The 26,932-nt window shown below is 35.3% G+C and overlaps 2 protein-coding genes and 1 long non-coding RNA gene across 4 annotated transcripts; 2 read left to right on the top strand and 1 right to left on the bottom strand.

The window, feature by feature from the left end:
- The first annotated feature begins 10,157 nt into the window (after window positions 1-10,157).
- On the top strand, window positions 10,158-13,210 carry LOC105162412 (uncharacterized). Its single transcript, XR_847852.3, has 4 exons — window positions 10,158-10,729; window positions 11,185-11,237; window positions 11,802-11,885; window positions 13,051-13,210. It is a non-coding gene; the product is annotated as an uncharacterized LOC105162412 (long non-coding RNA).
- A 92-nt stretch (window positions 13,211-13,302) lies between these two features.
- On the bottom strand, window positions 13,303-18,687 carry LOC105162411 (bifunctional 3-dehydroquinate dehydratase/shikimate dehydrogenase, chloroplastic). Of its 2 annotated transcripts, none has more exons than XM_088885456.1 (10): window positions 18,298-18,687; window positions 17,982-18,087; window positions 16,800-17,018; window positions 15,977-16,317; window positions 15,694-15,757; window positions 15,213-15,320; window positions 14,669-14,858; window positions 14,340-14,488; window positions 14,097-14,259; window positions 13,303-13,565 (listed from the first exon to the last, which is right to left on the bottom strand). In XM_088885456.1, exons 1-10 carry the CDS (start codon window positions 18,510-18,512, stop codon window positions 13,522-13,524), a joined length of 1,599 nt encoding a protein of 532 aa, XP_088741582.1. In that variant the 5' UTR covers window positions 18,513-18,687; the 3' UTR covers window positions 13,303-13,521. The 2 variants fall into 2 exon arrangements, with proteins under 2 accessions (XP_088741582.1, XP_011078708.1); XM_011080406.3 differs by having other exon boundaries at window positions 14,669-14,813.
- Window positions 18,688-21,578: 2,891 nt separating this feature from the next.
- Window positions 21,579-26,299, top strand: LOC105162413 (putative inactive leucine-rich repeat receptor-like protein kinase At3g03770). The gene is made up of 7 exons (XM_011080407.3): window positions 21,579-23,330; window positions 23,553-23,686; window positions 23,910-24,147; window positions 24,382-24,587; window positions 24,728-24,777; window positions 25,405-25,516; window positions 25,852-26,299. The coding sequence occupies exons 1-7, from the start codon at window positions 21,983-21,985 to the stop codon at window positions 26,116-26,118; spliced, it is 2,355 nt and encodes a 784-aa protein (XP_011078709.1). The 5' UTR covers window positions 21,579-21,982; the 3' UTR covers window positions 26,119-26,299.
- Window positions 26,300-26,932: the final 633 nt, after the last annotated feature.

Here is a 26,932-nt window from a genome sequence, read left to right as displayed (position 1 = left end):
GAAAAAAGACGCATAGACAAGGAAATGTAAAAGCCGGAACAAGGGGCTGCATCATTAATCAAAACTTCTTAAGTTTGGGGTCGATAAAATTGAAAAATAAATACAGTAGCTGATTAGAACATATAAAATTATATTTGTTGACATCGTGATCCTAACAGAAACCTGTTACACCAATTGGTTAGAAGATAATAACCACCCAAGGCATTTATCAGATTTTATCAATTCACGACTTATTTTCCCTCATTATATCCCCTTTAGTGAAGTAAATCAATTCAAGACCACTCTTGCTAACGAGATATATTGAAAGAAAAACAAAGAAGAGGGACAATGCACTCTCTCCTGTCCTGTTATTGTTCTTCATTTCAATAAATACTCTTTCATATCAGGTAAACAAAAATGAGAATACACATTTATGCAAGCACACAAAAATATTACAAAAGACATAAATAGACCACAAAGACAAACAATACCCGTAATGAATATATAATGCTACGAAACTATAGTGATATCTTGCACGTGAAAAAGGGTTGTCAAGATAGAAATGAAGACTTAGAAATTGAAGTAGAATGGCAAACATAACAAGACGTAAAAGGCATTCCTTGGCGCAGAAGATAAAAACAACACCTCACTTCTTTTATTTCAAAATGGAAGTAAAACATGTTCTACCATGACACCCCCACACGCACACACACACACACACACACCACACACACACACACACACACACACACACACACACCCCACACGCACACACACACCCACAAACACACACACACACACCGACACACACATACACACACAAAAAAAAAAGAAAAAAGACGCATAGACAAGGAAATGTAAAAGCTGAAACAAGGGGCGGCATCATTCAACAAAAAACTTCTTAAGTTTGTGGTCGATAAAATTGTAAAAGAAATACAGTAGCTGATTAGAACATATAAAAATATATTTGTTGACATCGTGATCCTAACAGAAACCTGCTACACCAATTGGTTAGAAGATCATAACCACCCAATGCATTTATCAGATTTCACCACTCATTTTCCCTCACTATATGTCCTCTAGTGAAGTAAATCAATCCAAGACCACTCTTGCTAACGAGATATATTGAAAGGAAAAAAAAGAAGAGGGACAATGCACTCTCACTTGTCCTGTTATTGTTCTTCATTTCAATAAATACTCTTTCATATCAGGTAGACAAAAATGAGATTACACGTTTATGCAAGCACACAAAAATGTTAGAAAAGACATAAATAGACCATAAAGACATACAATACCCGTAATGAATATATAATGCTGCGAAACTATAGTGACATCTTGCACGTGAAAAAAGGGTTGTCAAGATAGAAATGAAGACTTAGAAATTGAAGTAGAATGGCAAACATAACAAGACGTAGAAGGCATTCGTTGGCGCAGAAGATAAAAGCAACACCTCACTTCTTTTATGTTCAAAATGGAAGTAAAACATGTTCTACCATGACACCCCCACACGCACACACACACACACCACACACACACACACACACACACACACACACACCCACGCACACACCCCACCCAGACACACACCCCCCCCCACACACCCCACACACATACACCACAAACACACACACACAGAAAAAGAAAAAAGACGCATAGACAAAGAAATGTAAAAGCCGGAAAAAGGGGCGGCATCATTCAACAAAACTTTTTAAGTTTGTGGTCGATAAAATTGAAAAAGAAATGCAATAGCTGATTAGAACATATAAAAATATATTTGTTGACATCGTGAGCCTAACAGAAACCTGCGACACCAATTGGTTAGAAGATAATAACCACCCAAGGCATTTATCAGATTTTATCAATTCACGACTCATTTTCCCTCATTATATCCCCTTTAGTGAAGTAAATCAATTCAAGACCACTCTTGCTAACGAGATATATTGAAAGGAAAACAAAGAAGAGGGACAACGCACTTTCTCCTGTCCTGTTATTGTTCTTCATTTCAATAAATACTCTTTCATATCAGGTAAACAAAAATGAGAATACACATTTATGCAAGCACATAAAAATATTACAAAAGACATAAATAGACCACAAAGACAAAAAATACCAGTAATGAATATATAATGCTGCGAAACTATAGCGACATCTTGCACGTGAAAAAGGATTGTCAAGATAGAAATGAAGACTTAGAAATTGAAGTAGAATGGCAAACATAACAAGACGTAGAAGGCATTCGTTGGCGCAGAAAATAAAAGCAACACCTCACTTCTTTTATTGTCAAAATGAAAGTAAAACATGTTCTACCATGACACCCCACACGCACACACACACACACCACACACACACACACACACACACACACACACACACACACACACACACACACACACACGCACACACCCCACCCAGACACACATCCCCCCCCACACACAAACCCACACACCCCACACACACACACCGACACATACATACACACACACAAAAACAAAGAAAAAAGACGCATAGACAAGGAAATGTAAAAGCTGGAACAAGGGGCGACATCATTCAACAAAACTTCTTAAGTTTGTGGTCAATAAAATTGAAAAAGAAATGCAGTAGCTGATTAGAACATATAAAAATATATTTGTTGACATCGTGATCCTAACAGAAACCTGCTACACCAATTGGTTAGAAGATAATAACCACCCAAGGCATTTCTCAGATTTTATCAATTCGCCACTCATTTTCCCTCACTATATCCCCTTTAGTGAAGTAAATCAATCCAAGACGACTCTTGCTAACGAGATATATTGAAAGGAAAAAAAAGAAGAGGGACAATTCACTCTCACCTGTCCTGTTATTATTTTTCATTTCAATAAATACTCTTTCATATCAGGTAAACAAAAATAAGAATACACATTTATACAAGCACACAAAAATGTTAGAAAAGACATAAATAGACCATAAAGACAAACCATACCCATAATGAATATATAATGCTGCAAAACTATAGTGACATCTTGCACGTGAAAAAGGGTTGTCAAGATAGAAATGAAGACTTAGAAATTGAAGTAGAATGGCAAACATAACAAGACGTAGAAGGCATTCGTTGGCGCAGAAGATAAAAGCAACACCTCACTTCTTTTATGTTCAAAATGGAAGTAAAACATATTCTACCATGACACCCCCACATGCACACACACACACACACCACACACACACACACACACACACCCCACACGCATACACACACACGCACACACCCCACCCAGACACACACCCCCCCCACACACCCCACACACACAAACCGACACACACATACACACACAAAAAAAAAGAAAAAAGACGCATAGACAAGGAAATGTAAAAGCCGGAACAAGGGGCGGCATCATTAATCAAAACTTCTTAAGTTTGGGTCGATAAAATTGAAAAAGAAATACAGTAGCTGATTGGAACATATAAAAATATATTTGTTGACATCGTGATCCTAACAGAAACCTGCTACACCAATTGGTTAGAAGATAATAACCACCCAAGGCATTTATCAGATTTTATCAATTCACCACTCATTTTCCCTCACTATATCCCTCTAGTGAAGTAAATCAATCCAAGACCACTCTTGCTAACGAGATATATTAAAAGGAAAAAAAAGAAGAGGGACAATGCACTCTCTCCTGTCCTGTTATTGTTCTTCATTTCAATAAATACTCTTTCATATCAGGTAAACAAAAATGAGAATACACATTTATGCAAGCACACAAAAATATTACAAAAGACATAAATAGACCACAAAGACAAACAATACCCGTAATGAATATATAATGCTGCGAAACTATAGTGATATCTTGCACGTGAAAAAGGGTTGTCAAGATAGAAATGAAGACTTAGAAATTGAAGTAGAATGGCAAACATAACAAGACGTAAAAGGCATTCCTTGGCGCAGAAGATAAAAACAACACCTCATTTCTTTTATTTCAAAATGGAAGTAAAACATGTTCTACCATGACACCCCCACACGCACACACACACACACACACACACCACACGCACACACACACACACACTCACACACACCCCACACGCACACACACACCCACACACACACACACACACCGACACACACATACACACACAAAAAAAAAAAGAAAAAAGACGCATAGACAAGGAAATGTAAAAGCTGAAACAAGGGGCAGCATCATTCAACAAAAAACTTCTTAAGTTTGTGGTCGATAAAATTGTAAAAGAAATGCAGTAGCTGATTAGAACATATAAAAATATATTTGTTGACATCGTGATCCTAACAGAAACCTGCTACACCAATTGGTTAGAAGATCATAACCACCCAATGCATTTATCAGATTTCACCACTCATTTTCCCTCACTATATGTCCTCTAGTGAAGTAAATCAATCCAAGACCACTCTTGCTAACGAGATATATTGAAAGGAAAAAAAAGAAGAGGGACAATGCACTCTCACTTGTCCTGTTATTGTTCTTCATTTCAATAAATACTCTTTCATATCAGGTAAACAAAAATGAGATTACACATTTATGCAAGCACACAAAAATGTTAGAAAAGACATAAATAGACCATAAAGACATACAATACCCGTAATGAATATATAATGCTGCGAAACTATAGTGACATCTTGCACGTGAAAAAAGGGTTGTCAAGATAGAAATGAAGACATAGAAATTGAAGTAGAATGGCAAACATAACAAGACGTAGAAGGCATTCGTTGGCGCAGAAGATAAAAGCAACACCTCACTTCTTTTATGTTTAAAATGGAAGTAAAACATGTTCTACCATGACACCCCCACACGCACACACACACACACCACACACACACACACACACACACACACACACACACACACACACACACACACACACACACCCACGCACACACCCCACCCAGACACACACCCCCCCCCCACACACCCCACACACATACACCACAAACACACACACACAAAAAAAGAAAAAAGACGCATAGACAAGGAAATGTAAAAGCCGGAAAAAGGGGCGGCATCATTCAACAAAACTTTTTAAGTTTGTGGTCGATAAAATTGAAAAAGAAATGCAGTAGCTGATTAGAACATATAAAAATATATTTGTTGACATCGTGAGCCTAACAGAAACCTGCTACACCAATTGGTTAGAAGATAATAACCACCCAAGGCATTTATCAGATTTTATCAATTCACCACTCATTTTCCCTCAATATATCCCCTCTAGTGAAGTAAATCAATCTAAGACCACTCTTGCTAACGAGATATATTGAATGGGAAAAAAAAGAAGAGGGACAATGCACTCTCTCCTGTCCTGTTATTGTTCTTTATTTCAATAAATACTCTTTCATATCAGGTAAACAAAAATGAGAATACACATTTATGCAAGCACACAAAAATGTTACAAAAGATTTAAATAGACCACAAAGACAAACAATACCCGTAATGAGTATATAATGCTGCGAAACTATAGTGACATCTTGCACGTGAAAAAGGATTGTCAAGATAGAAATGAAGACTTAGAAATTGAAGGAGAATGACAAATGTAACAAGACGTAGAAGGCATTCATTGGCGCAGAAGATAAAAGCAACACCTCACTTCTTCTATGTTCAAAATGAAAGTAAAACATGATCTGACGTGACACACCCCCCCACACACCCACACGCACACACACACACACCACATACCCGACAGACATACCCCACACGCACATGTGATTCAATCGTGAAAATTATAGAGACCGCTATTAGAAGGAAGGAAATCAAAATGGCTAAACACACCAAAGTCGGGATTCAAAACTACAGGATTTTGTAGTGGTCGCTGGCAACCAATTTAAGAATTGGATAGCAGATCATAACCACCCAAGTCATTTATCAGATTTTATCAATCCACCACTCGTTTTCTCTCTCTATATCTCCTCTAGTAATGTAAATCAATCCAAGACCACTCTTGCTAACAAGATATATTGAAGGAAAAAAAGAAGAGGGACAATGCACTCTCTCCTGTCGTGTTATTGCTCTTCATTTCAATAAATTCTCTTTCATACCAGGTAAACAAAAATGAAAATATACATCTATGCAAGCATACAAAAATGTTACAAAGGACATAAATAGACCACAAAGACATACAATACACGCAATGAGCATAAAATATTCGAAACTATGGTGACATACTGCACGAGAAAAAGGGTTGTGAAGATAGAAATGAAGACTTGGAAATTGAAGGAGAATGTCAAATGTAACAAGACACAAATGACATTCGTTGGCGCAGAAGATAAAAGCAACACCTCACTTCTTCTATGTTCAAAATGGAACTAAAATATGTTCTACCGTGACACACACACTCACACACACACACACACGCACACACCTACACACCCACACACACACACACACCCTACACACACACACACACCCACACCCTCGCCCACACACAAACACACCCAGAAAAAAAGACGCAGACAAGAAAATAGAAATATTGGAACAATGAGGGGGCATCATTCAGCAAAACTTCTCAAGTTTGTGGTCGATAAAATTGAAAAAAAAAATAACGTAGCTGATTAGAACTTATAAAAATATATTCGTTGAAATCATGATCTCAACAGAAAACTACTACAGTAGATCATGATTTTCAAAGAGGTTGATCCAAAAACTAGATAATATTAATGACAAAATCATTGCCTTATTACAATTACAATATAAAACACACTGGGAAATACTGCAATCTTCTTTGCTCCAATAATAGCACTGGGTTCAAAAGAGCAGCAATAGTTAAGCTCTTCTGGATGCCCACAGGCAGACTTCCCCCAAAGCATTGAATAGCAACCAAGAAGTAAAACAACTTTAAACTCAATAAAAATTTCAAAGCATTACTGCAATATTTCACTAACAGGACCGATCACATGTCGGAATCACACATATCATACTCAGTAAATATCAGAGTTCTTACAACCAGAAAAAAAAAAAAAAAGCAATTAAAATGATACATTACATCAAGTGAAAAACAACAAATGCACCAAACTAATGCATTGTCCACTAAACTAAAGTTGTTTTCATCAAGAAGCTCATCAACCACTAGATTAAAGATTGAATAGGGCACACTTAGCAGCAGTTTAGAGGAACCTCAAAAGCACATGACATATCATCCACTGTAGAAGCTAGTCCTCTTCATGGCGATGTTTCATGCTCTTCTTCTCAGACCGCTTCTTGCCCCAACCCACTCACGAATCATCTAAAGAACTGACGTCGGAGTCAGAGTTTGAATATGCCTTTCTGGTCCTCCTTTTATGCCGCAGATCAGCAGAATCATCAGAAGAATCATCGTCTGAATGATGGTGACTCCTCCTCCTTCTCTTTTCCTTCCTATTCTTCCTCTTTCTTCGCCCGCGCTTCAATTCTTGCAATTTATAACTGCAATTTACCTAATTCAGAAAAGTGCCTTAAATTCCTTAAAAAGAAAAACAAGAAAGAAATAGAAAAGTACCTTCAAGGTAATCCAACTACCCATAATGCTCAAAAGCAACATGAAATCAGAAAGTAAACCAAAATCCAAAATACTATGAATACATGGGATGGTTAACTGGAAGCAATTAGCACTGGGATAGCTTTGTTACTAAGGCATTTCAACAAAACCCAAGTGACAAGAAACATAAATCACACAAGACGCCTCAACCTTTAACAAAGTTAGCATAAATGCTTGTAATGAATTTTGATTACTTCATGAAACTTACCTCTCTTCCAAAAAGTTAAAGCTAGTGTGTCCTTCCAGTAAATTTTGACTATATTTTTTGTGTTGAAGTTGAATAAATCAATTTCAACACAATATTCAAAATTATATTTAACAATTTCATATTTTGGTGCAACTCATTTGAAAATTAAATTAAATATTTGTATCTATACTACTTTTAGAACCTTTGCGGTGCATTCACATTATCCAAGTAATTAATAACTTTTGTTTTTTACAAAAATAAAATATAAATTGACAGTCTTAATGTAATATTTTTGCATGCACTCGGATCCCACATCATCTTGAAATACTCAAACATTTGTTTTACTAGGATTTATAGCTTGTTTCATGGTAAGATAGGGTCAGAATCAAAATTTATTGTATCAATTATGCAATTATTATATTAAAAATATTTCACAATTAATTCATTCATTCATCAAATCTCCAATAAAATATGCAGGCTGTGCTTATTTGTGGGCTCATTTTTACTTCATCCCATCCGAATTCATTTCGATCGGGTACAAAATTACATTTCATTTATAAATATATATGTATATATATTTCAAACACACTTCGTTACTTTATAAAATACATATCAATTCAACTATAATTATTAAATACTATTTATTACATAACACCTTTTACATATCACAATAATTATCATAATTGTATTCTTATCTTACAATCAATCACAAAAAAGAAATTTAAAAATTTCATCTACATTTTATTTGTTTTTCTTTTTGTTAGATGGAGGGAGTATTTGCAAAACAATTTATTTCTTTTATAAATGGTTTTTATATAAAAAGTTAAAACTTGTAGCTGAATAAAATAGATAGTATTTGTAAAAAAAATATTGAAAAGAACGTAAAAGATGGATTGGATAAAGGTCGGAGAAAAATCACTTCTAAAATGAAATAAATCAATTAAAGACAGTTTTGTCCGTATATGTTATAAATATATTACTACATGCTTATTAGTTCACTTGTTGTTTGTCAATAATAATTAATTTTTCACAAAAATAATACATTTTATTTCAATTAGTCTATTTTATATTTATTTTTAAAAATATTTAAAAAGTAGGTTTACTTTAATAATACTCCCACTAAGTAGTATAATTGTTGATTCATACACAAAAATTAAACTTGCATGAATGCAAAAAAAATCTATTAATTAAAATAAAATAATAATATGTCAAAGGAATAATATAATTAGATGATACAATAAATAAAATATAAATTTTAAAATATTAAATATGTGAAAGTATAAATTTGATTATTGTTAAATTATGCAAATTATTTAAAAACTCCAACATCGACTTTGATTATATAATTCTAAAAATAAATAAAAAATAATAAAATTGAATTAAAATTATTATGATAACAGTAAAGTAGTAAAAAGTAAATGGAAGAATTACATTTACACCCCTTGACATATGCTCTATTTATACAAACCACCCCGATCTTTTATATAAGTATAGAAACAACCCTTGATAGCCAAAAATATGGGTAGTTTGTGTAATGATACCAACATTTAGGGGGTGTGTGTTTACTTTTTTTAAAAAAAATAATGGGTGGTTTGTGTAAGTGAAAATGATATTTTGGTGAGTGTATATGTATTATGAGAAAAATAGGGTGAGTTTGTATAAACAGACTATAGACCAAGGGTGTAAATATAATTATTTTAAAAAAATAAATTTGAATTTATTTACAAAAAGACAAAGCACTTAGAAGCATCCGCGAAATACTTATAGCTTTTGGCTTAAAAAATAATTTTTTAAATATTTTGTAAGCAAAAATTGGTGTTCTAAACATTTTAAAAGTAATTTTTTTAAAACTAGAAGGTGAAAAGTATTTTTTTTTTGTACGAAAAGCGATCGCAAATACTCTCGAAATGAAAGGTGAAACAGTATTATTCTTGTTCATTATCTTTTTAGGAACCAAATGCGACTTTTGCTCATTTGCATCACACATTAACGATTTAGATGCGTTTTTAAGGATATGTTGACCAATTTATTTTTGGGCAAATTATTAGATACATATGTATACGAACTAAATAATAAGATATTATTTTTTGTCTCTTCAAAAAAAAGTTATATATTTGTAAATAATACTTTGACTTTGTTTTTTTAAAGCCAAAATACTTTGACTAGTTGTGATATTAAAACTGAACGAACTCATTAATTGCCAAATAATTAAATTTAAAGCTATTAATTAATTGCTAAATAATAGAAAGGAAAAAGACTTTTCTATCTGAATTTGGTTCCAAGGGAAAAAAAAACACGTTTTTCCCTCCTAATATGGTTGGTTTCTATGTATGCTCCCAACATTACTATTCTACCCTTTCCACTGTCGTCATGTGATGGGAGAAAAAGAGGAGGACTTTTGGGTGATTTCACACTTCATTCGCACCTCGATTTCCTGGCCACTAATCTCATTTGTCTCTCCACTCTCCACATAACTCCTTACTGTTTAGCCGAACAAGAAAAGCAATAGAAAACGATGCGTGAGAAGAATCAATCGAGCATATGAGTCCAAATTTCGAGGTTTCCACCGTATCTGATGATGGATGGGTGTTAAAATCTGTGGAAAATTGGAAAAGTATAAAGGACATCGTTTCAGGAAGAAAAAAGAATCCTCTTCAATTTCTCTATATGTTCTCTCTCTTTACAAAGGTGAAATCAAGGGTATTATATACATAAATGGACGTAACCGCCCCAACTAATCTAATAAAAAAGGTTACAGAAAACAGTTATACAGAATGTCTCCTGTATCTAGTACAGTTATACAGAATCTATCCTGTATCTAGGACAACTATCTGCCCGTTATTAGCAACCTCACTAGTGACTCGAGTAGCGACATCCATATGCGACCTCAGGACACTTGTAGTTTGAGCAACTTCAGAGTGAACGACGACCTCATGGTGTGAAGGCTGGGAGGTCGTACTCTCAACAGCCGGTGGCAATCGAGGTAATGGGAACCTGGACGACCAAATTGCTCAGCTGATGCAGTGCAAGCCCTTGTCGGAGCAAGAGGTTTCTTTCCTTTTTCCTTCGATAAATCATTTATTACTTGGAGTCTTGGTAAGATTCGTGGATTTTCGGGTCTCGCATGGTGATTTTTTCTCGTAGAATTCGGGCTTTGGTGTATGGGGTTGTTGAAGTGTTGATGGACTTGATCTAGTGTTTCTAATGTCGGATCCATTTGGAAATTCACAGTTTCTCATGTTTTGAGTTGTTCCTTTGATTTTGCCGAAATGTTCTTCCAGAAACGACTGTGAGATAGTGAAGGGTTCACTATCTTTTCCCATCCAATTTTTTTTTTTTTCTTCTCCTCCTTTAATTTGAGCCCTTTTCTGGCATGCTTTGTTTCACAGCTTAGGGTGTATATGATTTTTAAGAATATTTTTGTTCCTGTAGCTTTTATATGTTCTCCTACTGTGTGAGGTTTTTTTTTTTTTTATACCAGCTGCCTCTGTTTATTTGCGTAGATAAGGGTGTTGTGCCAGAAGGCCAAGGAGATTCTGATGAAAGCAATCTGCAGGTTTCTTTTCTTCGTTTTGGCTGTTATGGCAGATTATAGATACGATTACTTGCTTGGGTTTATTTTTGGTTCTTTTCCTTAATGTAAAAGCTGCAATCATGATAACATTTTGCTCCATATTATTGGCAACCTAAGAATTTGTTGATGATGAAGCTTATCCTCCTCAGTAGGAGGAGATATCACACAATGTACATACTTCTCACTTTGGAGCTTTTCTGTTATCTAGGTTGATATATTTCTTACAAGTTTGCAACTCTCAATGGAGACTAATAACTTTTCAATGATAAGTCTTACTCAAATGCTAGTATTATGTGTTCACTTAATTTAGGTTTCTCAACTATGACAGATCTATTTACTACCAAAGTGGGTGGTTCGCACCATTTTCAACACTGCCTACATGGCATGAAGGCTTGGTGCTTAGTAAAATTAAGTAGCTATTTTTCCCTTATAAACATTTCAACAGCCAATGTGGTGGTTATCATGAGTTGGCCCTGCAAACAATAATTTTTTTATTTCCTTTCGTGGTGATAAAAGCCCATAAAGCTATTTATTTCTTTATTACAGCCTGTGAAAAGCCCAGTGACCATATGTGGTGATATTCATGGGCAGTTCCATGATCTTGCGGAACTCTTTCGGATTGGTGGAAAGGTAAATACTCAATTGCCCTTCTATGATATGGTTCTAGTGTTTTGCATTTTGATCTGCTTGGTCATGGAGTTGTCTACTTCAGTCAAATCAAATGTTTATCGAACTTTTTATCTAAGTTCATCCCAATGAAACTATCTATATATATATACTATGTAGTTGTCTTCTTTAATTATGACCACACACCGTATAGTTAGTCGAAAGCACAACTTTCTCATGTTATGACCCATCCCTATTTTATACACTATCCCACTCTAATATTAGAAGGTCTACACACTACTTTTATTACAACATTTAGAAAATAAATTACTACCTACAAACTAAATATATTCTTTGAATTTCTAAGCCTTCAGAATTCAACAATAGTGGTGGACCACATATTTTGGCCTTAAATTTTGATCAAAAGGTGTGGAGATAATGTAGGAATTTCATTTACTATAGACCGGAAACTCACAGTTAAGAGTTTATTGGAGAATGTTGTTCAAACTTAAAACATCCAATTTGCTATATAAACACCTGCCCTTATGTTGTCATATGCACACAGAAACAATAAATCATGGCTGCCTCCAAACTTTTGCCATTTCTCATTGTACTTTTCATATTGTCAACAGGTATATGTATGTTTGTTTTTTTTTAAGAAAAAAATAACACAACACAAATTCCACAAATTTAAAAGTATTGATGCACTATAGTCACTTCAATCTTATTTTTTGGCTTTTGCAATATTTGCATCCTCGATATAAAATATATAATAAAATTAGTCTTGTAGCATATTATAAATATGCCGGCATTGGAATGTACATACAAACAAACATGTATGTTTGTACACACACCAATACACACACACACACACACACACACACATATATATATATATATATAAGTATGGAGAGATGATAGTTTTAGTCATATACTATTCTATTCTGATAGTATTATCCTATAATTTGAAATTTGTAAAATAGTCGGAAAAGTACATACGACATTGGCCGAAAATCCCCTAATAAGCTGGCAATATGTACTTTTCCAACCATTTTAACAAATTTTGATCATTTTTATCCTCAACCTGAGAAATCCTTATAATTACCAAACAATATTGTCAAAGATTCTGTGCAAAACTGAAATTGCCACCTAGCGCGTTTTAACAATTTTTTGTTTCCATACTTTGCAGGCAGTAATCATGTTTGTGTTGAGGGGGCATTGACATGTTGCCGCGACAACCACATTGGTCGTTGTGATCCTGGAATGGATGACAAAAAGTGCAATGAGATGTGCAAAGAGGGTTGCTCTAAAGGAGGTTTCTGCAAAGTTCTCAATAAAAAACCCCCCAACCATTATTGTCATTGCTATTGTTGAAGTCTCAGTGCAGCAAGCAACTCTCACCATCATTTAAGCTAGCCAATATGTATCTTTCTGTGTGAGCTTCATAAACATATATAATTCCATAATAATGCAAAAACCTTAAACATTATTCCAAGTATTCTATATATAAAAACATGCAACTCTGGAATTTGAAGTTGTGAGAAAATTCTTGATGCTCAAAACTCAGTTCTGTGTTCTTCATTTTATCATTTTTTTTCTCGGCACGCCGCACGCATTTAGCTTAGAAAGTCGCTGCTCGGCCGACCACATTATTCGAGTTTCAGAATTTTTCCAAAATAATCCCTCTCATGAACTCTTCTGGTGCTGCAATACAGAAGAAAGGAATAAGTTATACAGATTGCTAAAACACAAATTATATTATAATTTTTGTATTCAGATATTGACAACTAGAACAAAACCAGTAGGTCGGTGAAGTTATGGATTCTTCATAAGTAGAAGGCTCATCAATGTGTATAGAAGCACACATGGAGATTCCCCCTCTATCGAGGGCGGGGTACTGCTCCATATTTACTTTTTCACATATGAGGATTGTGAGAGTCTCATTCCCCCATTGGACCACTCCTACCGACTTTAGGGTCGCTTTCGTTATTCCTGTCAATTATTGGTAAAGACTGTAACGTCTCATCCTTGCACCCCTGAGGATCTATTTGTAACTCACAGAGTTCTAGGTCTCCTTTTACTTCACCTATACTTTGAAAAGTATTCGTCAAGAAAATCTACATTGCGGGCTCTATTTCAGACATCTCTCTATCAGGGGTGTTCACTCCACATCAAAGAAAGTGTGAGTAGCTAACCAAAAGAATTTAAGGATAGTGCAAGTGAAAATTTTAAAACCTTTGTGGCCAGTGAAAAGACTGAATTGGGCCGCAGCCTGCCGAAGGAACATTTCAACTCCGCTAACGACAATAGCTCCAGCAGCCTCGGCTTCTTTTAGTAATCTAGTCTTCCTAGGGGTGTAAACAGCATCAAACACAAGTTTGTAGTCCCTCAAAGTTTCCTGAAAAAAGGAAAGGAAAGATTGTAATATTTCTCAGAGATGGAGAATGTTCTAATTCTAACATAAAATAAAAGAGAAACCTCTGCCACGTGAATGCGGTCCGTATTCGGATGCATGCCTAAAGGGGTTGCATTTGCAAGGATTGCATCTTTCTCTGGGCGGAAACCAATTAAGTCTTCAAAAGGAAGAGCTATACCCGACACTGCAGCAGCTAAAGATTTTGCTCTATCTTTACATTATAATATTTAAAAGAAAAAAAATCTTAGTCAGGAACTCATGATTGTGCAGACCTATTAAACCGTACATTCATATAAATTGGTTGACTGTAAAATCCATCAGAAATTTGACTACAAAAATCGTACATAGTAAAATGAGAATTTGAAAAGCTTTCCGAGTAGTAGAATTCTACCAAAATCAATGTCAAAGATGACAACCCGTGCCCCCCTGGTTTTAGCACCAAAGGCAAGAGCTCTTCCTGCACCTCCAGCACCCACAAGCACAAACAACTTCCTTGTAAGTGGAGAAGGAATTAACGGTTCCAAAACCGTGCATTCCTGTGCTATCAAAGTGTAAGAAGTTATATCCCTAAGAAGGGTTACCTGCAATTCACCCACCGTGCCAATGCTAATAGGCAAAGGCCGCCTTAAACCAGAAAAAAAGCGATGCGATCCCCTGAGCTTCTTAAAAGGAAGCCTCACTGTCTCCCGGTCAGGGGTCATGTTGCCTCCTTAAAAATTCAGGGGTTTTGTTGCTCTTTTTTCCTTTTTTCTTTTTAATGTTTCTAGAGGTTTTTGCCTATTAGTATTTTCATATGGGGTCTGTTGCATTTAATCCCTTAACAAAGGTGAAGATTGACTCAAAGCATCCATGAAAATAGCATTAACCGAAATCCTAATGCAAGATTTGTAGAAGGCAGTCTCTCATAAAACCATAAACAATCACTAAATTCAGACCTTTAAAGCATCTTCTATTGCTGTTATACCAGCCTCACAATCTGTATTATGACCAACTAGCTTTCCATCATCAGGCCTCCTCACAATAGTATTGACAGCACCAATGGACTGTTTCAGAAAGAGATGTTTTACAGATTAATGACATAGCAACCTGCCCAGATTTGGCAAGAAAATAAAGCAAGTACTCATACAGTATGCAGCAGGTCTCAAACTTAAAAGTACAGTTTCATGTTTTGGGAACAGTCTTAATGCCAATTCAACTGTTCAATAACTTAGAGGGGACCATGTCAAGATAAAGTGAAAGCTGCTGATGCTACCTTCTTCAATGTGGATATGAACTAAACTGATGTCGTAGAAAAAAGGCCTTCTGCAATGCTTTAAATATTTTGGATATCATAATCTTTGTATAATTTTAGCAGAATCATTAAATGTACCCCATTTCAACTGCTCCATCACAAACTCATACTGAATTTGGGAGTACCTGAGCAAGAGGATGGACTTCATCACAGAAATCAATTACTGCTTCCTTGTATGGGATCCCAACACTGAAATTTAAGCCAGAAAAATACAATTTAAACTCAATGTTTATACCTGAAAAAAGGAAAAGAAAAGAAAATTTTGAAACAATATAGGACTATTGTTATAACTTCAACAAATATATGCAATTTGGGAAGCATGATGGGAAAGATTTTCTTTTTAAATGGTGGTTAAAATGATAAAATCTATTTAGGCCTTAACGAACTGCAAGCTTAACAATGTCATACCTGAAACCAGCAAAGTCAGCACTTGTGTAGACGGTAAAGAATGCCTTCAGATCATCAACTAGCATTGGCACATATATCCCATTGTAATACACATGCCTAAATGCGGGGTTGTGCAGAATAGGGCCCTTACTATGACTTACTGGTTTCGAGATAAGCCCAAAAACTACAGTATTCTTATCTATATTCTTCACTCCATAGGCTTGTCTCAAACTATTTATACTAGGAAGACCACAAATTGAGGTTCCTTGAAGAGATCCGTAAGTAAAAACACCACCAAATTTGAAAGTTAGTAACTGACTTATAAGGCCTCTTTCCCCTGTACAGTAAGCTATCATGGGTACCTGCAAGAAGTTAGCAAGAATTTCTTATCACGCAACTGTTATCTAATTAAAGGGATGTTGCAATAATTCAAGTGTTTTTCAGTTTTTTGTTGGGCTTCTCCCACCCAAATTTTGTAGCTTAACAGTAAAATTGTAACTAATAAGCCTTTTTTCCCCAAAACGCTCCAACTTCAGCTTTTTTGCACTTGTTACTTTTTTTTTAAACACTCCCAACTTTCACTACATCTCAACTTACAACTTCTTTTACATCTTATTCCCACCACGAAGGTAAAAGCTATTGCAAACACCCACTAGGAACAATACACAACATTGCTTACAGTTGTTACCTCAGATGCACTTGGCATTTGAGGCTTGTTATCTGAATCTTGCTCTTATAAACTTACGTTCCATTACTGGCCTATAAGATCATAGAACACAAGCTTTATCATATCAATGAATACTAGCAGTATAATACCAGATAAAAATCAAATCTTTTATTATACCTGGCTATGTGAAAGCAGTTCAAAAACTTCCATTATTTCTGTGATATTAGCTGCACCTGAAACAAACTTAATGATGTCGGCGTTCATGGATTGCATCTCTGCAACAAGACGGCCAAGATCTTCCCGTAAAGAGGCCGGACTGTCCAGGTAGCAAGATACTATTATCTTACTGCTCTTAAGCCGACCCAATTTATCTTCTTTCATGAAAGCAGATGCTACCTGTATAACAAAGGTGTAGAAATTGGATAATCATTTATTGAAATAAAAATGGAAATGTGGAAATAAATATTCTTTCTTGAAAATGAGGTGAAATGATAGTAATGAGCATAGCTAAGTAGGAGAAAATTTCCGAAAAATACATCTGTCTTTTGTTGCATATTTAATTCCTGAACTTGGTCTTGATATATTTTCTATCATGAACTGGAGGTAACTTCAAAGAAATGAGCATGGATACATATGAAATTCAAAGTCTTATTGGAATCACCCTTTTACTTACTTCTAGTAAAATTGTAAGCACTCAATGCAGAAACCAATGGAGTTTGTTACCTAGACAGACTGCCATCTAAACATATTTATTGCTATCGATCCTTCTCTTTTATTGTAAGCAATTTCTGATGATAATGGAAACTATCCAAATCCTCAAAACTGTCAAAACTTGTTACTAATGACATTTCTCATATTATTTGTTACTCTGAACACACTATTATGTTAATGTTATATGTGATATCTGCAAACAGTGGTTTAACTAAAATATTCGTTATACTACGAATGACAGCATAAAGTGGCTATCCACCAAGAACAAAATTTTCTGAAAGTGATAGGAAGTCTGAGTGAACATAAAAATCACCACCCCAATAACTGTGTTCCTATAAAACTACTATCCACATCACCAATTTGCATTTTATGGCAACAGCATCTCAATGCATCCACATATAATTTGGCAGCAACACAACCATTTCCTTAATCTATTAATGCTTTTGGAAATACCAATTCAGTTAATGAAGAAAGAAAATTAAATCAAAATCCTACTATGTCTTAAAAAAAGTGATTTTCTACGCTAATGACAAAGCAGTTCTTGCTAATGATCTGTATCTCCTTCCATAGTAAGTAAAAGGATACGTCTGAAGTATCCAATTTGCATTTTGATGCACTGTGGTTGAATTCTAAAGAATACCAACCTACCTTGAGTTCCAATTCTATGTAATCAGCCCCCAAATCTTTAGCCAAAAGAAGAGCTTGTAGTCGCTCCTGTTCATCACCTTCGTACTGACCACCTTCCCATGTCGCCCTGTTGCATTTAACCCGTGATATTTGTGGATTAGATATGAACACACATCAATATTCTTGCACAGACATAAGACCAATTCAGTTCATCCCATGACTTAAGAACCTACATTGATCATTCGCATATAGAATGAAAAATTAAATCTCCATTCAATTGGCTAACACAGCAGCCAGAAACCGCTCATAGTATTGAAATGAAGAGAAAGGAGCATACCCATACACGACGACAACCGGAAGTGGCTTGTTTTCCAGGAGGAGTTTGAGGTCTCTGTGAGGCTGGAAATTACTGATACAGCCCAGCCTGATCTCAACCACATCCGCACCCTCCATCTTTGCCTGATGCATGTCACTCAACATTTGCTCCACCGATTCAGCCATTAACGGGGCACAAATCATTCTTGAATTCTTTGAAAACCCAGCTCTACCCATTTTTTAAATAGATCCCAGATTGAATAATTCAGAAATCTAGTAGAGAAACAATGGTATGTAGCGAAAGAAGAAGGTGGGATTGAAATGGGATGAATTATGAGGAGATTGAACTCCCGAGTAGTCAACGAATAAAGGACAAAAATGAACAGGAAGGTTGGCGCGAGATGGGGGAGTCATTCGAACTGGTGTCAACTTATAACATTTTTTAGGAGTTTATAAATATTAGAATTTATTTTAAAAATAAAATTTTAAAATATTTGAATAAATTATGATTTTAAAGCTTATAAGACGATGTTAGCGTGTTTGGAATATTATGATCTTTAATTGATAAAATAATTAAAATGAACATCATACTATTAGAATTAAATAAGTTGTTATTTTTTGACATATTTTATTTTAAAACACCTCAAAAATAGTATATATTACTTCAATTCCAAAAAAACATTTAATAGATAATCTTTTTACAATAACAAAAAAATCATGAATTATTACCTATACTTTTGAATAAAAATTGTACATATATGTATTTTCATGCTAGTCGAATATTAATATAGATATACAATTGAGAGTGGTGTGTGTGTGAGAGACAGATATATATATATATATATATATAGAGAGAGAGAGAGAGAGAGTGTGTGTGTATAAATGAAGATAGTTTTATCTTACGTATTAATATTATGTAGCTTATAAGATGTTATAAAAAAAAAGTTAAGAAAGTTAACTTTTTTATAAAGAGCTTATAATCTCTTTACAAAGAAAATAGCCAAACAAATATTTAGATCTTATAAATTTAGCTAAAGACCCTCTAAAAGTAAAATTTGATTTACTAGACAAAATTATACTTTTACCCTCACAACATAAGCGGTTTAATACATTTAATCATCTATTTTATGAATTTTTAAAATTATTTTAAAATTAAGAAAACTCGATACATATAATCCTCTATTTTACAGAATTTATGATACTAAATGTGTTGAGTTTTCAAATTTTTAACTATTTTTTAAAAAATTTCATAAAGTATAAGGTAAAATATATAGAGTTTTTTCAATTTTAAGATCATTTCAAAAGTTCTGTAAAGTAGAGTACTAAAATTATTAAGCTCATATTATATGGAACTAAAAGTGTGATTTCACCGGATTTATATGAATCCCATCAACAATCCATTTTTGTTTTGCGCGGAAGTGAAAGTATAAGCCAAAACAGATAAAATTAAAAAAAATACATATTTTATTTTTATTTACTTTATTATTCATATATATAATTTCTCTTAAATTATTTTTTCCGTTGGTCCAATAGTATCACTTTTGACTTGTTTCCTTCAAGATATAATATCACGACTCTGAACAAGTAGTAAAGTCCAAAATTCTACAAAAAATGACACCTTCCTAAACTAATATAACTCTTGTATAGGATAATTGCATGGAGAAATTTTGTATATCTGTCTATGTCGTATCAAAACAAGTCAAATGATAGCCCATATTATAGATATAGAAATCACTTACTATTTTAATATAAATTAATGGACAATAATGTGATGAGTTACAAGGAATAGTGGGGATAAACGACTAGTAAATGAGAACAGCAATTATCTCCCTAGATATCAAAACCTATTGTTTTCGACATAATAGCAGTACAAATATTAAAAAACGACAAACAAAAAATATTTGAACTCTCTCAACTCGAAGGAAAGAAGAAAAGCAATTCTAAATGCAATATGCTTTTTTACTTTTGAACGAATGAATAATGTAATAGGAGATCGGTGTCTATATAGGACGGAAAAGGGACGGCAAAAAGGGTGTGTGGTGGCTTTTCGATTGAACAACCACACCTTTTCTTCCGACCACCTTTCTCTATTAGGACACATATTACATCAACGGTGGTTGGATGCCATCAATCATCAATCATGCCACATATTACACCAATTGAGCAAAAAATATCGTTCAATGAAATTTAACTTTCAATTAAGTGTTTATTAGACAAGATGTATTGTATATTAGAATTTATTATGTTAGTATATATCGTGTCTATACTTATTATGTTAGTATATCTCTCTTAAAAAGGAAATATATACATATATATATATATATATTCTTATGCTAGAATTATGGGATAAGTCACTAACTTGATCCAACATGAAGATTAAATACCCAGGACAAGACATGTTTGCAGGACAAGACATGATTGCAGGACAAGACATGGTTGCCTAGAATGATATATATATATATATATGTATTTATGACACAATCAGACTCCAAAAAAAAAAAACGTCAAATACCATAAATTCATACTTGAAACTGCAATATCATTATTATTTTTGTTTTGATATTATGATACAATTATTACTTTCATAAAAGAACAAAATTGAAAAACGGACATAATCCAACCTTTATTGTGGCGCCTTCCCCACCCCACCTCTCAAGCTGAAGAAATCATGAGAATCAGCTTCAACCATTTATTACATTCTCGTAGTATCAACAAGAATCATAATCAACCACCCCACACCAACCCATGTTATTTGAAATATTGTCCACTCTAAATTTCATAAGATTCACAACTTCATCGGAGAAAGGAGACTTTAAAATTTATATACAGTTTAAAATTCTTGATCGGCAACCAACATGAGGCAATAACTTACATAAAATAATAATAATAATAATAATAATGAGATGGGGGTGGAATGTATTGTATTGTGAGAAGAACAGTGAGATGATCTCGTGTGTGGGTGGCGCATCCGTGACGAGAAAGACGCAGCGGTCCTTTTTCTGATGTAAGAAACTTTTCTGCTTCCTTTTTTTCCTCGAAAAGGACAAAATATCTCTTCTGAATGAGTCATTGAGGACGTGTTAATGCAACAGAGCATCATGTGAACTTATTTTGGACACTTCACTCCTATTCTTCACTCCTTCCCAATAATAATACTCTTTTTCTTTGTTGTATTTCCCCAGGAAAAAAAGTCATCAGTGGCCCCAAAGTTTGTTTGCCACATTTTCTTGGGAAAAAGTATTGGCTGCCTGCTTTTCAGTGTGCTCAATTCATAATAAAACCACTCGTCCAAAGATTATAAAACAAACAGAAAAAAGTATGATGAAAATCCAAATTATTTGCAATCCAAAAATGCTATTTCTCCTGTACTTCTAAATCAATGGACTGTTTTGCTTTGCAGTTTGCACATATAATAAAGCCTCACATTTTTAGTGCAACTTGAATGCTTCTGCCACCACTGAAATCAATAGTTTTGCTAGAATTTAATTTGTCTCTTGCTCAGTATTTTTATTCCCTGATAATAGAAACGTACTATGAAAATGCTTCAGCCCTTTATCATGTTATATGTGCCAACTATTTAACTAAATAAAAAATTAAAAGAAAATCAGGGTGATGGAATTTATAAGCTCCATTGATTGGACTTGTTTCATTGATGTCTGGATTCACTGAGCATGTGAAAAGCCCTGGTTCATTGAAGAGCATCATCAATGGCTAAACCAGCAGTTTTCACCTTGAATTTCTTCTTCTTGCTGGTTTTTCTGCTTCCCCGTTGCTCAAACCAGCTGCAGCCTTCTCAGTATGAAGCCCTTGTGAGAATAAAGCAGCTGCTCAAGTTCCCAGAAGAGCTCAGCAGCTGGAGTGAAAATCAAGACTTTTGCAACTCTGAGCCAACACAAATCCTCACTCTTGCTTGCTATGAAGAGAACATCACTCAGCTCCATGTGACTGGTACCTATTGGTTTCCCCATTTGAGTCAAGATTTCTCAACTGCTGCCTTGTTTTCAAACATTGCTGCTCTCCCTTACTTGAAAGTGTTGTCCTTAGTGTCCATAGGCCTGAAGGGGCCATTGCCTTCAGGAATTGGGGAGTTGTCTTCCCTGGAAATACTCAACATCAGCTCTAACTCTTTTAATGGTTCCATTCCTAGAGAAATTTCATCTATGAGAAACCTTCAAACTCTTATACTGGACCATAACAGTTTCACTGGTGAAGTTCCTGATTGGCTAAGTTCTTTGCCAGGTCTAAGTGTCTTGAGTCTAAAGAACAATTCTTTTAGTGGTTCGTTACCTGATGCATTGTCTACAATGACAGCCCTCAGGGCTCTGGTGCTGTCTGGCAATAATCTATCAGGGCAAGTGCCTGGACTGCATAACTTGACAAATCTTCAAGTTCTTGATCTTGAAAACAACAATCTTGGACCTCAGTTTCCTAGTCTGCCTACAAAATTGGTTTCTTTAGTGCTCAGGAAGAATAAGTTCCACTCTGCAGTATCAGATGAATTGAGTTCTTGTTATCAACTCAAGAAGCTGGACATTTCCTTGAATGAACTTGTTGGCCTGTTTTCGCAGTCGCTTCTGTTGCTGCCTTCACTCACTTATTTGGACATTGGTGGGAACAAATTCACCGGGAAGCTCTCAGAGAACATTTCTTGCAATGCACAGCTTGCATTTGTCAATTTATCTGAAAACCGGTTGACCGGAGAGTTGCCTGATTGTCTGCAGTCCAGTTCCAGGAGCAGGGTTGTTCTGTACAATGGAAATTGTTTATCTAGGATATATCAGGATCAGCATCCTTTGTCTTTCTGTCATAGTGAAGCTCTTGCTGTAGGAATTTCACCCCACAAAGAGGATGAAAAAAGGGGATATGATAAAGCAGTTCTTGCATCAAGTATGGTGGGGGGGATCGTTGGGGCAATGGCACTTCTTGGACTGGCCTTCCTGTTTGTGAAGAGGGAATTTTCAAAGCAGCATCGGCATGTGAACAAAGATCCTCACACAAGATTGATAGTGGATAAGATATCACCTGCAAACACACTTCAGCTGCTCAAGGATGCAAGTAAATTGTTTATATATTTTTCTTTAAGCACAAACGTCTTTTCTTCTGTTATCGAAGCACTTTGCTCATCTCAGTTACTTTCAAATTTTCAACTCAGAATGTATCTAACTGAAAAATGATAAAACAAATTCAATTCAGCTACAAAGTTTGTCGAACTCTTTGCCTCATGATGATAAATTAACTCAACATACGGGAAGCAATCTGAACCCGACTCTTTGACAGGGTATATTTCTGAAACAATGAAGCTGGGAGCACTTGGGATTCCACTGTATAGAACGTTTGTTCTGGATGAGCTTAAGGAGGCCACTAATAACTTCAATGCATTGAATCTTATTGGTGAAGGTTCTTATGGTCAGGTATCTATATAGTTCAATCCTTTACTTCTTACTACACTATAGCTCTCTTTTTCTTTGCTGTTGTGTCTTCTTAACAAATTCTTTGACATCAATGAATTAAATCTTGTTCCATGCAGCTGGCTATAACCATGTATTCGTTCTTGAGGAAATAACTTGTACTTTGCACGCTTGTTAACTTAAGTGGTAAGAGTTAAATAATTTCTTGCCACTTTGCCGGGTTCAGGTATATAAGGGATGGCTCATTGATGGGACTGTGGTTGCCATAAGAAGCATGAAAGTGAAAAGAAGACACGGCATCCACACTTACACTCATCAACTTGAGCTGGTTGCAAAACTCAGACACTGCCACCTAGTTAGTGCAATTGGGCACTGCTTTGAGTGCCAAGATGATTCAAGTGTCAGCAGAATTTTTCTTGTGTTTGAGTACGTGCCAAACGGGACACTTCGATCTTTTGTGTCAGGTACAAAATGAAGCAAAATTCTATCTGCTAGCTGTTGTCAAACATAGTCAATACTTCCAAGACCTGATTAACATAAATACATTATCTTTTGGGATCTTGGGCTTTTCCATTCTATATATTAGGTACAGAATGATGAAATTAGTGTAAAAAAATACTTTACCTATAAGAGATTGAGTTTCCTGCTAAAAGTCTGAGACCTCAGTTTTGGTAATTGACCAATATTGGGTTCAACAGATGGACAACAAGGACAAAAGTTCACTTGGAAACAAAGAATAGGTGCAGCTGTTGGAGTCGCAAGGGGTATCCAGTTTCTTCATACGGGGATAGTGCCAGGTGTATACTCGAATCGCCTGAAAATAACAGACGTTCTGCTGGACACCGACCTGCACGTTAAGATTAGCAAATACAATTTACCTCTGTTGGCAGAGCATAGGAGATTGGTGAGTGACAAGTGTTTCTTTAATGCATGGAAGGCTCTCATATCTTGTTTTCTTTATACGATAGCATTGTGAATCTATTTCTAGAGTGCATTAATATATAAAGGGTTGCCTGAGGTTTCTCCATTTTGTGACTTTATTAGGATGAAGTTGAAGTGTCAACCCGTGGACCAAAACAAGATTTTGTTTCAATGTAAGTGCTTTTCTTCTTGCTTTCTGTTTCCTTTATCCTGAATTTATGAACAGGGTCGTAGGTCTTTCTTCACTTTATTTGGAATTACATTTACATCATTACACTGACTCCTTTTAGTACTCCATTTTCAAGCACATTAAGCCCACTAGGCTTCATCGTTATACTAATTTCACATGATTTTCCATCCATGTTTTAGAAGTGGAGTCTACCTGGAATTTCACATGGGATAAATGATCGAAATTTGAAACCTTGTTCTCATACATGTCCCACTAAAACATATCGTTCTTGGTATAACGAAGCACTTGACAATGTACAGACTTTGCATGAGAATGAGCATGCAACTGCATATCACGTAGCATTTATATTATGGATCCAAAAAAGTATCTACAAGGGAAAAGAGTTGCACAATTGCAGTATTTATGTTTTGTTCGAAACTGACAAATGACAGCATCCAAAAAAGATTCAGCCTTATCAAAACCAATTTACCTTCTATTTATGCTTTTAAGTCCCTTCAATTTTCACTGTATTTCACTAGCACACAGTTCTGTTGATGCAGCTTCTACTTTTTCTTTTTCTAAAATGTTCTGTCGCTTGAAACAATTTCCCTCTTTATCCTTTTGCACACAGGTTGGGCAGTGAGGAGAAAGACGATGTCTATGACTTTGGAGTAATTTTACTTGAAATCATAGTCGGGAGGACAATCGTCTCTTTCAGTGATATTAGTGTCTCCAAAGATATAGTAAGTAGAATGCCATGCATCTTGTAACATGTTAGCTTTTATTTTAAAAGTAGTTTTTCAAATGTTTGAACAAAGATAGAACTTATAAAATGTCAATAACGACAATTTTGTAGTTACTCTAAAGGAGCTTGTTAAAACTTTAAAAATAAGTTAGAAACTATTTACCGTTCTTATAACAGCTTATAAGCTCTTATAAGATGTTGTAAAGCATTTATAAGCTCATCAAAATACCTTCTGTATTTGAAGCAAGCAGACATTTTTGTTGCTCCAACTTCAAGTCTTCACTTTCTTGATACCAAGCACTACGTGATGTGTGTTTATTGGTTATTTGACAGCTATCTGTGAGCCTAACAGCGGACAGTATAGCTCGGAGGAGTATTGTCGACCCAGCAATTCACAAGGAATACTCGGATGATTCACTCAAGACTCTAATTGAGCTTTGCATTAGGTGTCTATCGAGCGTGCCATCTGAGAGGCCTTCTGTCGAGGATGTCCTCTGGAATTTGCTGTTTGCAGCTCAAATTCAGGAAATGTGGCATCGTGAGTCAAGCAGTAACCGGGACTCCCCAGTCCATGCACCCTCAGTAAATTTAACAGAATAAACTATTATTTAGGCTATGTTACATGAATGTACGTAGTGGTACAATGTACAAGAGGAAGGCATGTAGAGATAGCTACGTTGTCAGGACTTTGTTTTTAGACTTCATTTCTAAGTGGGAACTGAAACTGGATGTAGTAAATTCCCATTATTATTGTTATCATGATTAGGGTAAATTACAACGAGCTCCCCTGATATTTGATAGAACCAGACTACCTTGATAACCGAATTCTAAAGGAAAAATACTTCCCAAACCAAAGTATTTTCGTTGCACGGGTAGGTAGCTTGGCTTCGTTCACTTGGAGAAGCATAATGGAGGCTCATGAGGCAGCGGAAGCAGGTTCAAGGTGCTGCCTGTCTTGTATTTGTTTGGGCAGATGGATGGCGTCAACCAACCTAAGGTACTTACCAGGCCATGAATAGTGGGCAAGAACGTAAAGGTGGATGCCATGATGATGTGGGCGTTGGAATTAACTGTTTACAGGTCCTGTCGCCGATGTAGATTGCATTGATTCTGCTACATGTAGTGCAAATACTTAGGATGAGATTATCTGGCAGTGGCACTATCATACGGCGGATCATGCGCTGCTATCACATTGCAATGCCAAAAAGGAGGCAGGGCAGGCGTGTGAAGTTACTAAAAACATATGTATAGTCAAACTAGGTCTACGTGTGTTAAAGATCACCATCATTTTTGGTCATCAAAAACTTATAAATTCATCCTCATTGTTATTTTGGTTTGCAAAAATTACAAATATCATACCATAAAGATTGATAGGAATTCTACATAATATAGCTTGGCTAGCATCAGAGTTATT

Source organism: Sesamum indicum, linkage group LG1 (assembly GCF_026168435.1).
Source record: "Sesamum indicum cultivar Baizhima isolate 11 linkage group LG1, ASM2616843v1, whole genome shotgun sequence".
NCBI lineage: Eukaryota > Viridiplantae > Streptophyta > Magnoliopsida > Lamiales > Pedaliaceae > Sesamum > Sesamum indicum.
This window is presented reverse-complemented; position numbering and strand designations above follow the sequence as displayed.

What these genes read in the sequence shown, in the direction of transcription:
- LOC105162411 (XM_088885456.1), bottom strand. Translation starts at nt 18,512, where the DNA reads ATGGGTAGAGCTGGGTTTTCAAAGAATTCAAGAATGATTTGTGCCCCG. An exon ending in AACTGCTTTCACATAGCCAG is followed by an intron (nt 16,318 to 16,799) that starts GTATAATAAAAG and finishes AACTTCTTGCAG; the next exon opens with GTACCCATGATAGCTTACTG. An exon ending in AAGTCCATCCTCTTGCTCAG is followed by an intron (nt 15,321 to 15,693) that starts GTACTCCCAAAT and finishes TTTCTGAAACAG; the next exon opens with TCCATTGGTGCTGTCAATAC.
- LOC105162413 (XM_011080407.3), top strand. Translation starts at nt 21,983, where the DNA reads ATGGCTAAACCAGCAGTTTTCACCTTGAATTTCTTCTTCTTGCTGGTT. An exon ending in TCAGCTGCTCAAGGATGCAA is followed by an intron (nt 23,331 to 23,552) that starts GTAAATTGTTTA and finishes ACTCTTTGACAG; the next exon opens with GGTATATTTCTGAAACAATG. An exon ending in ACTTCGATCTTTTGTGTCAG is followed by an intron (nt 24,148 to 24,381) that starts GTACAAAATGAA and finishes TGGGTTCAACAG; the next exon opens with ATGGACAACAAGGACAAAAG.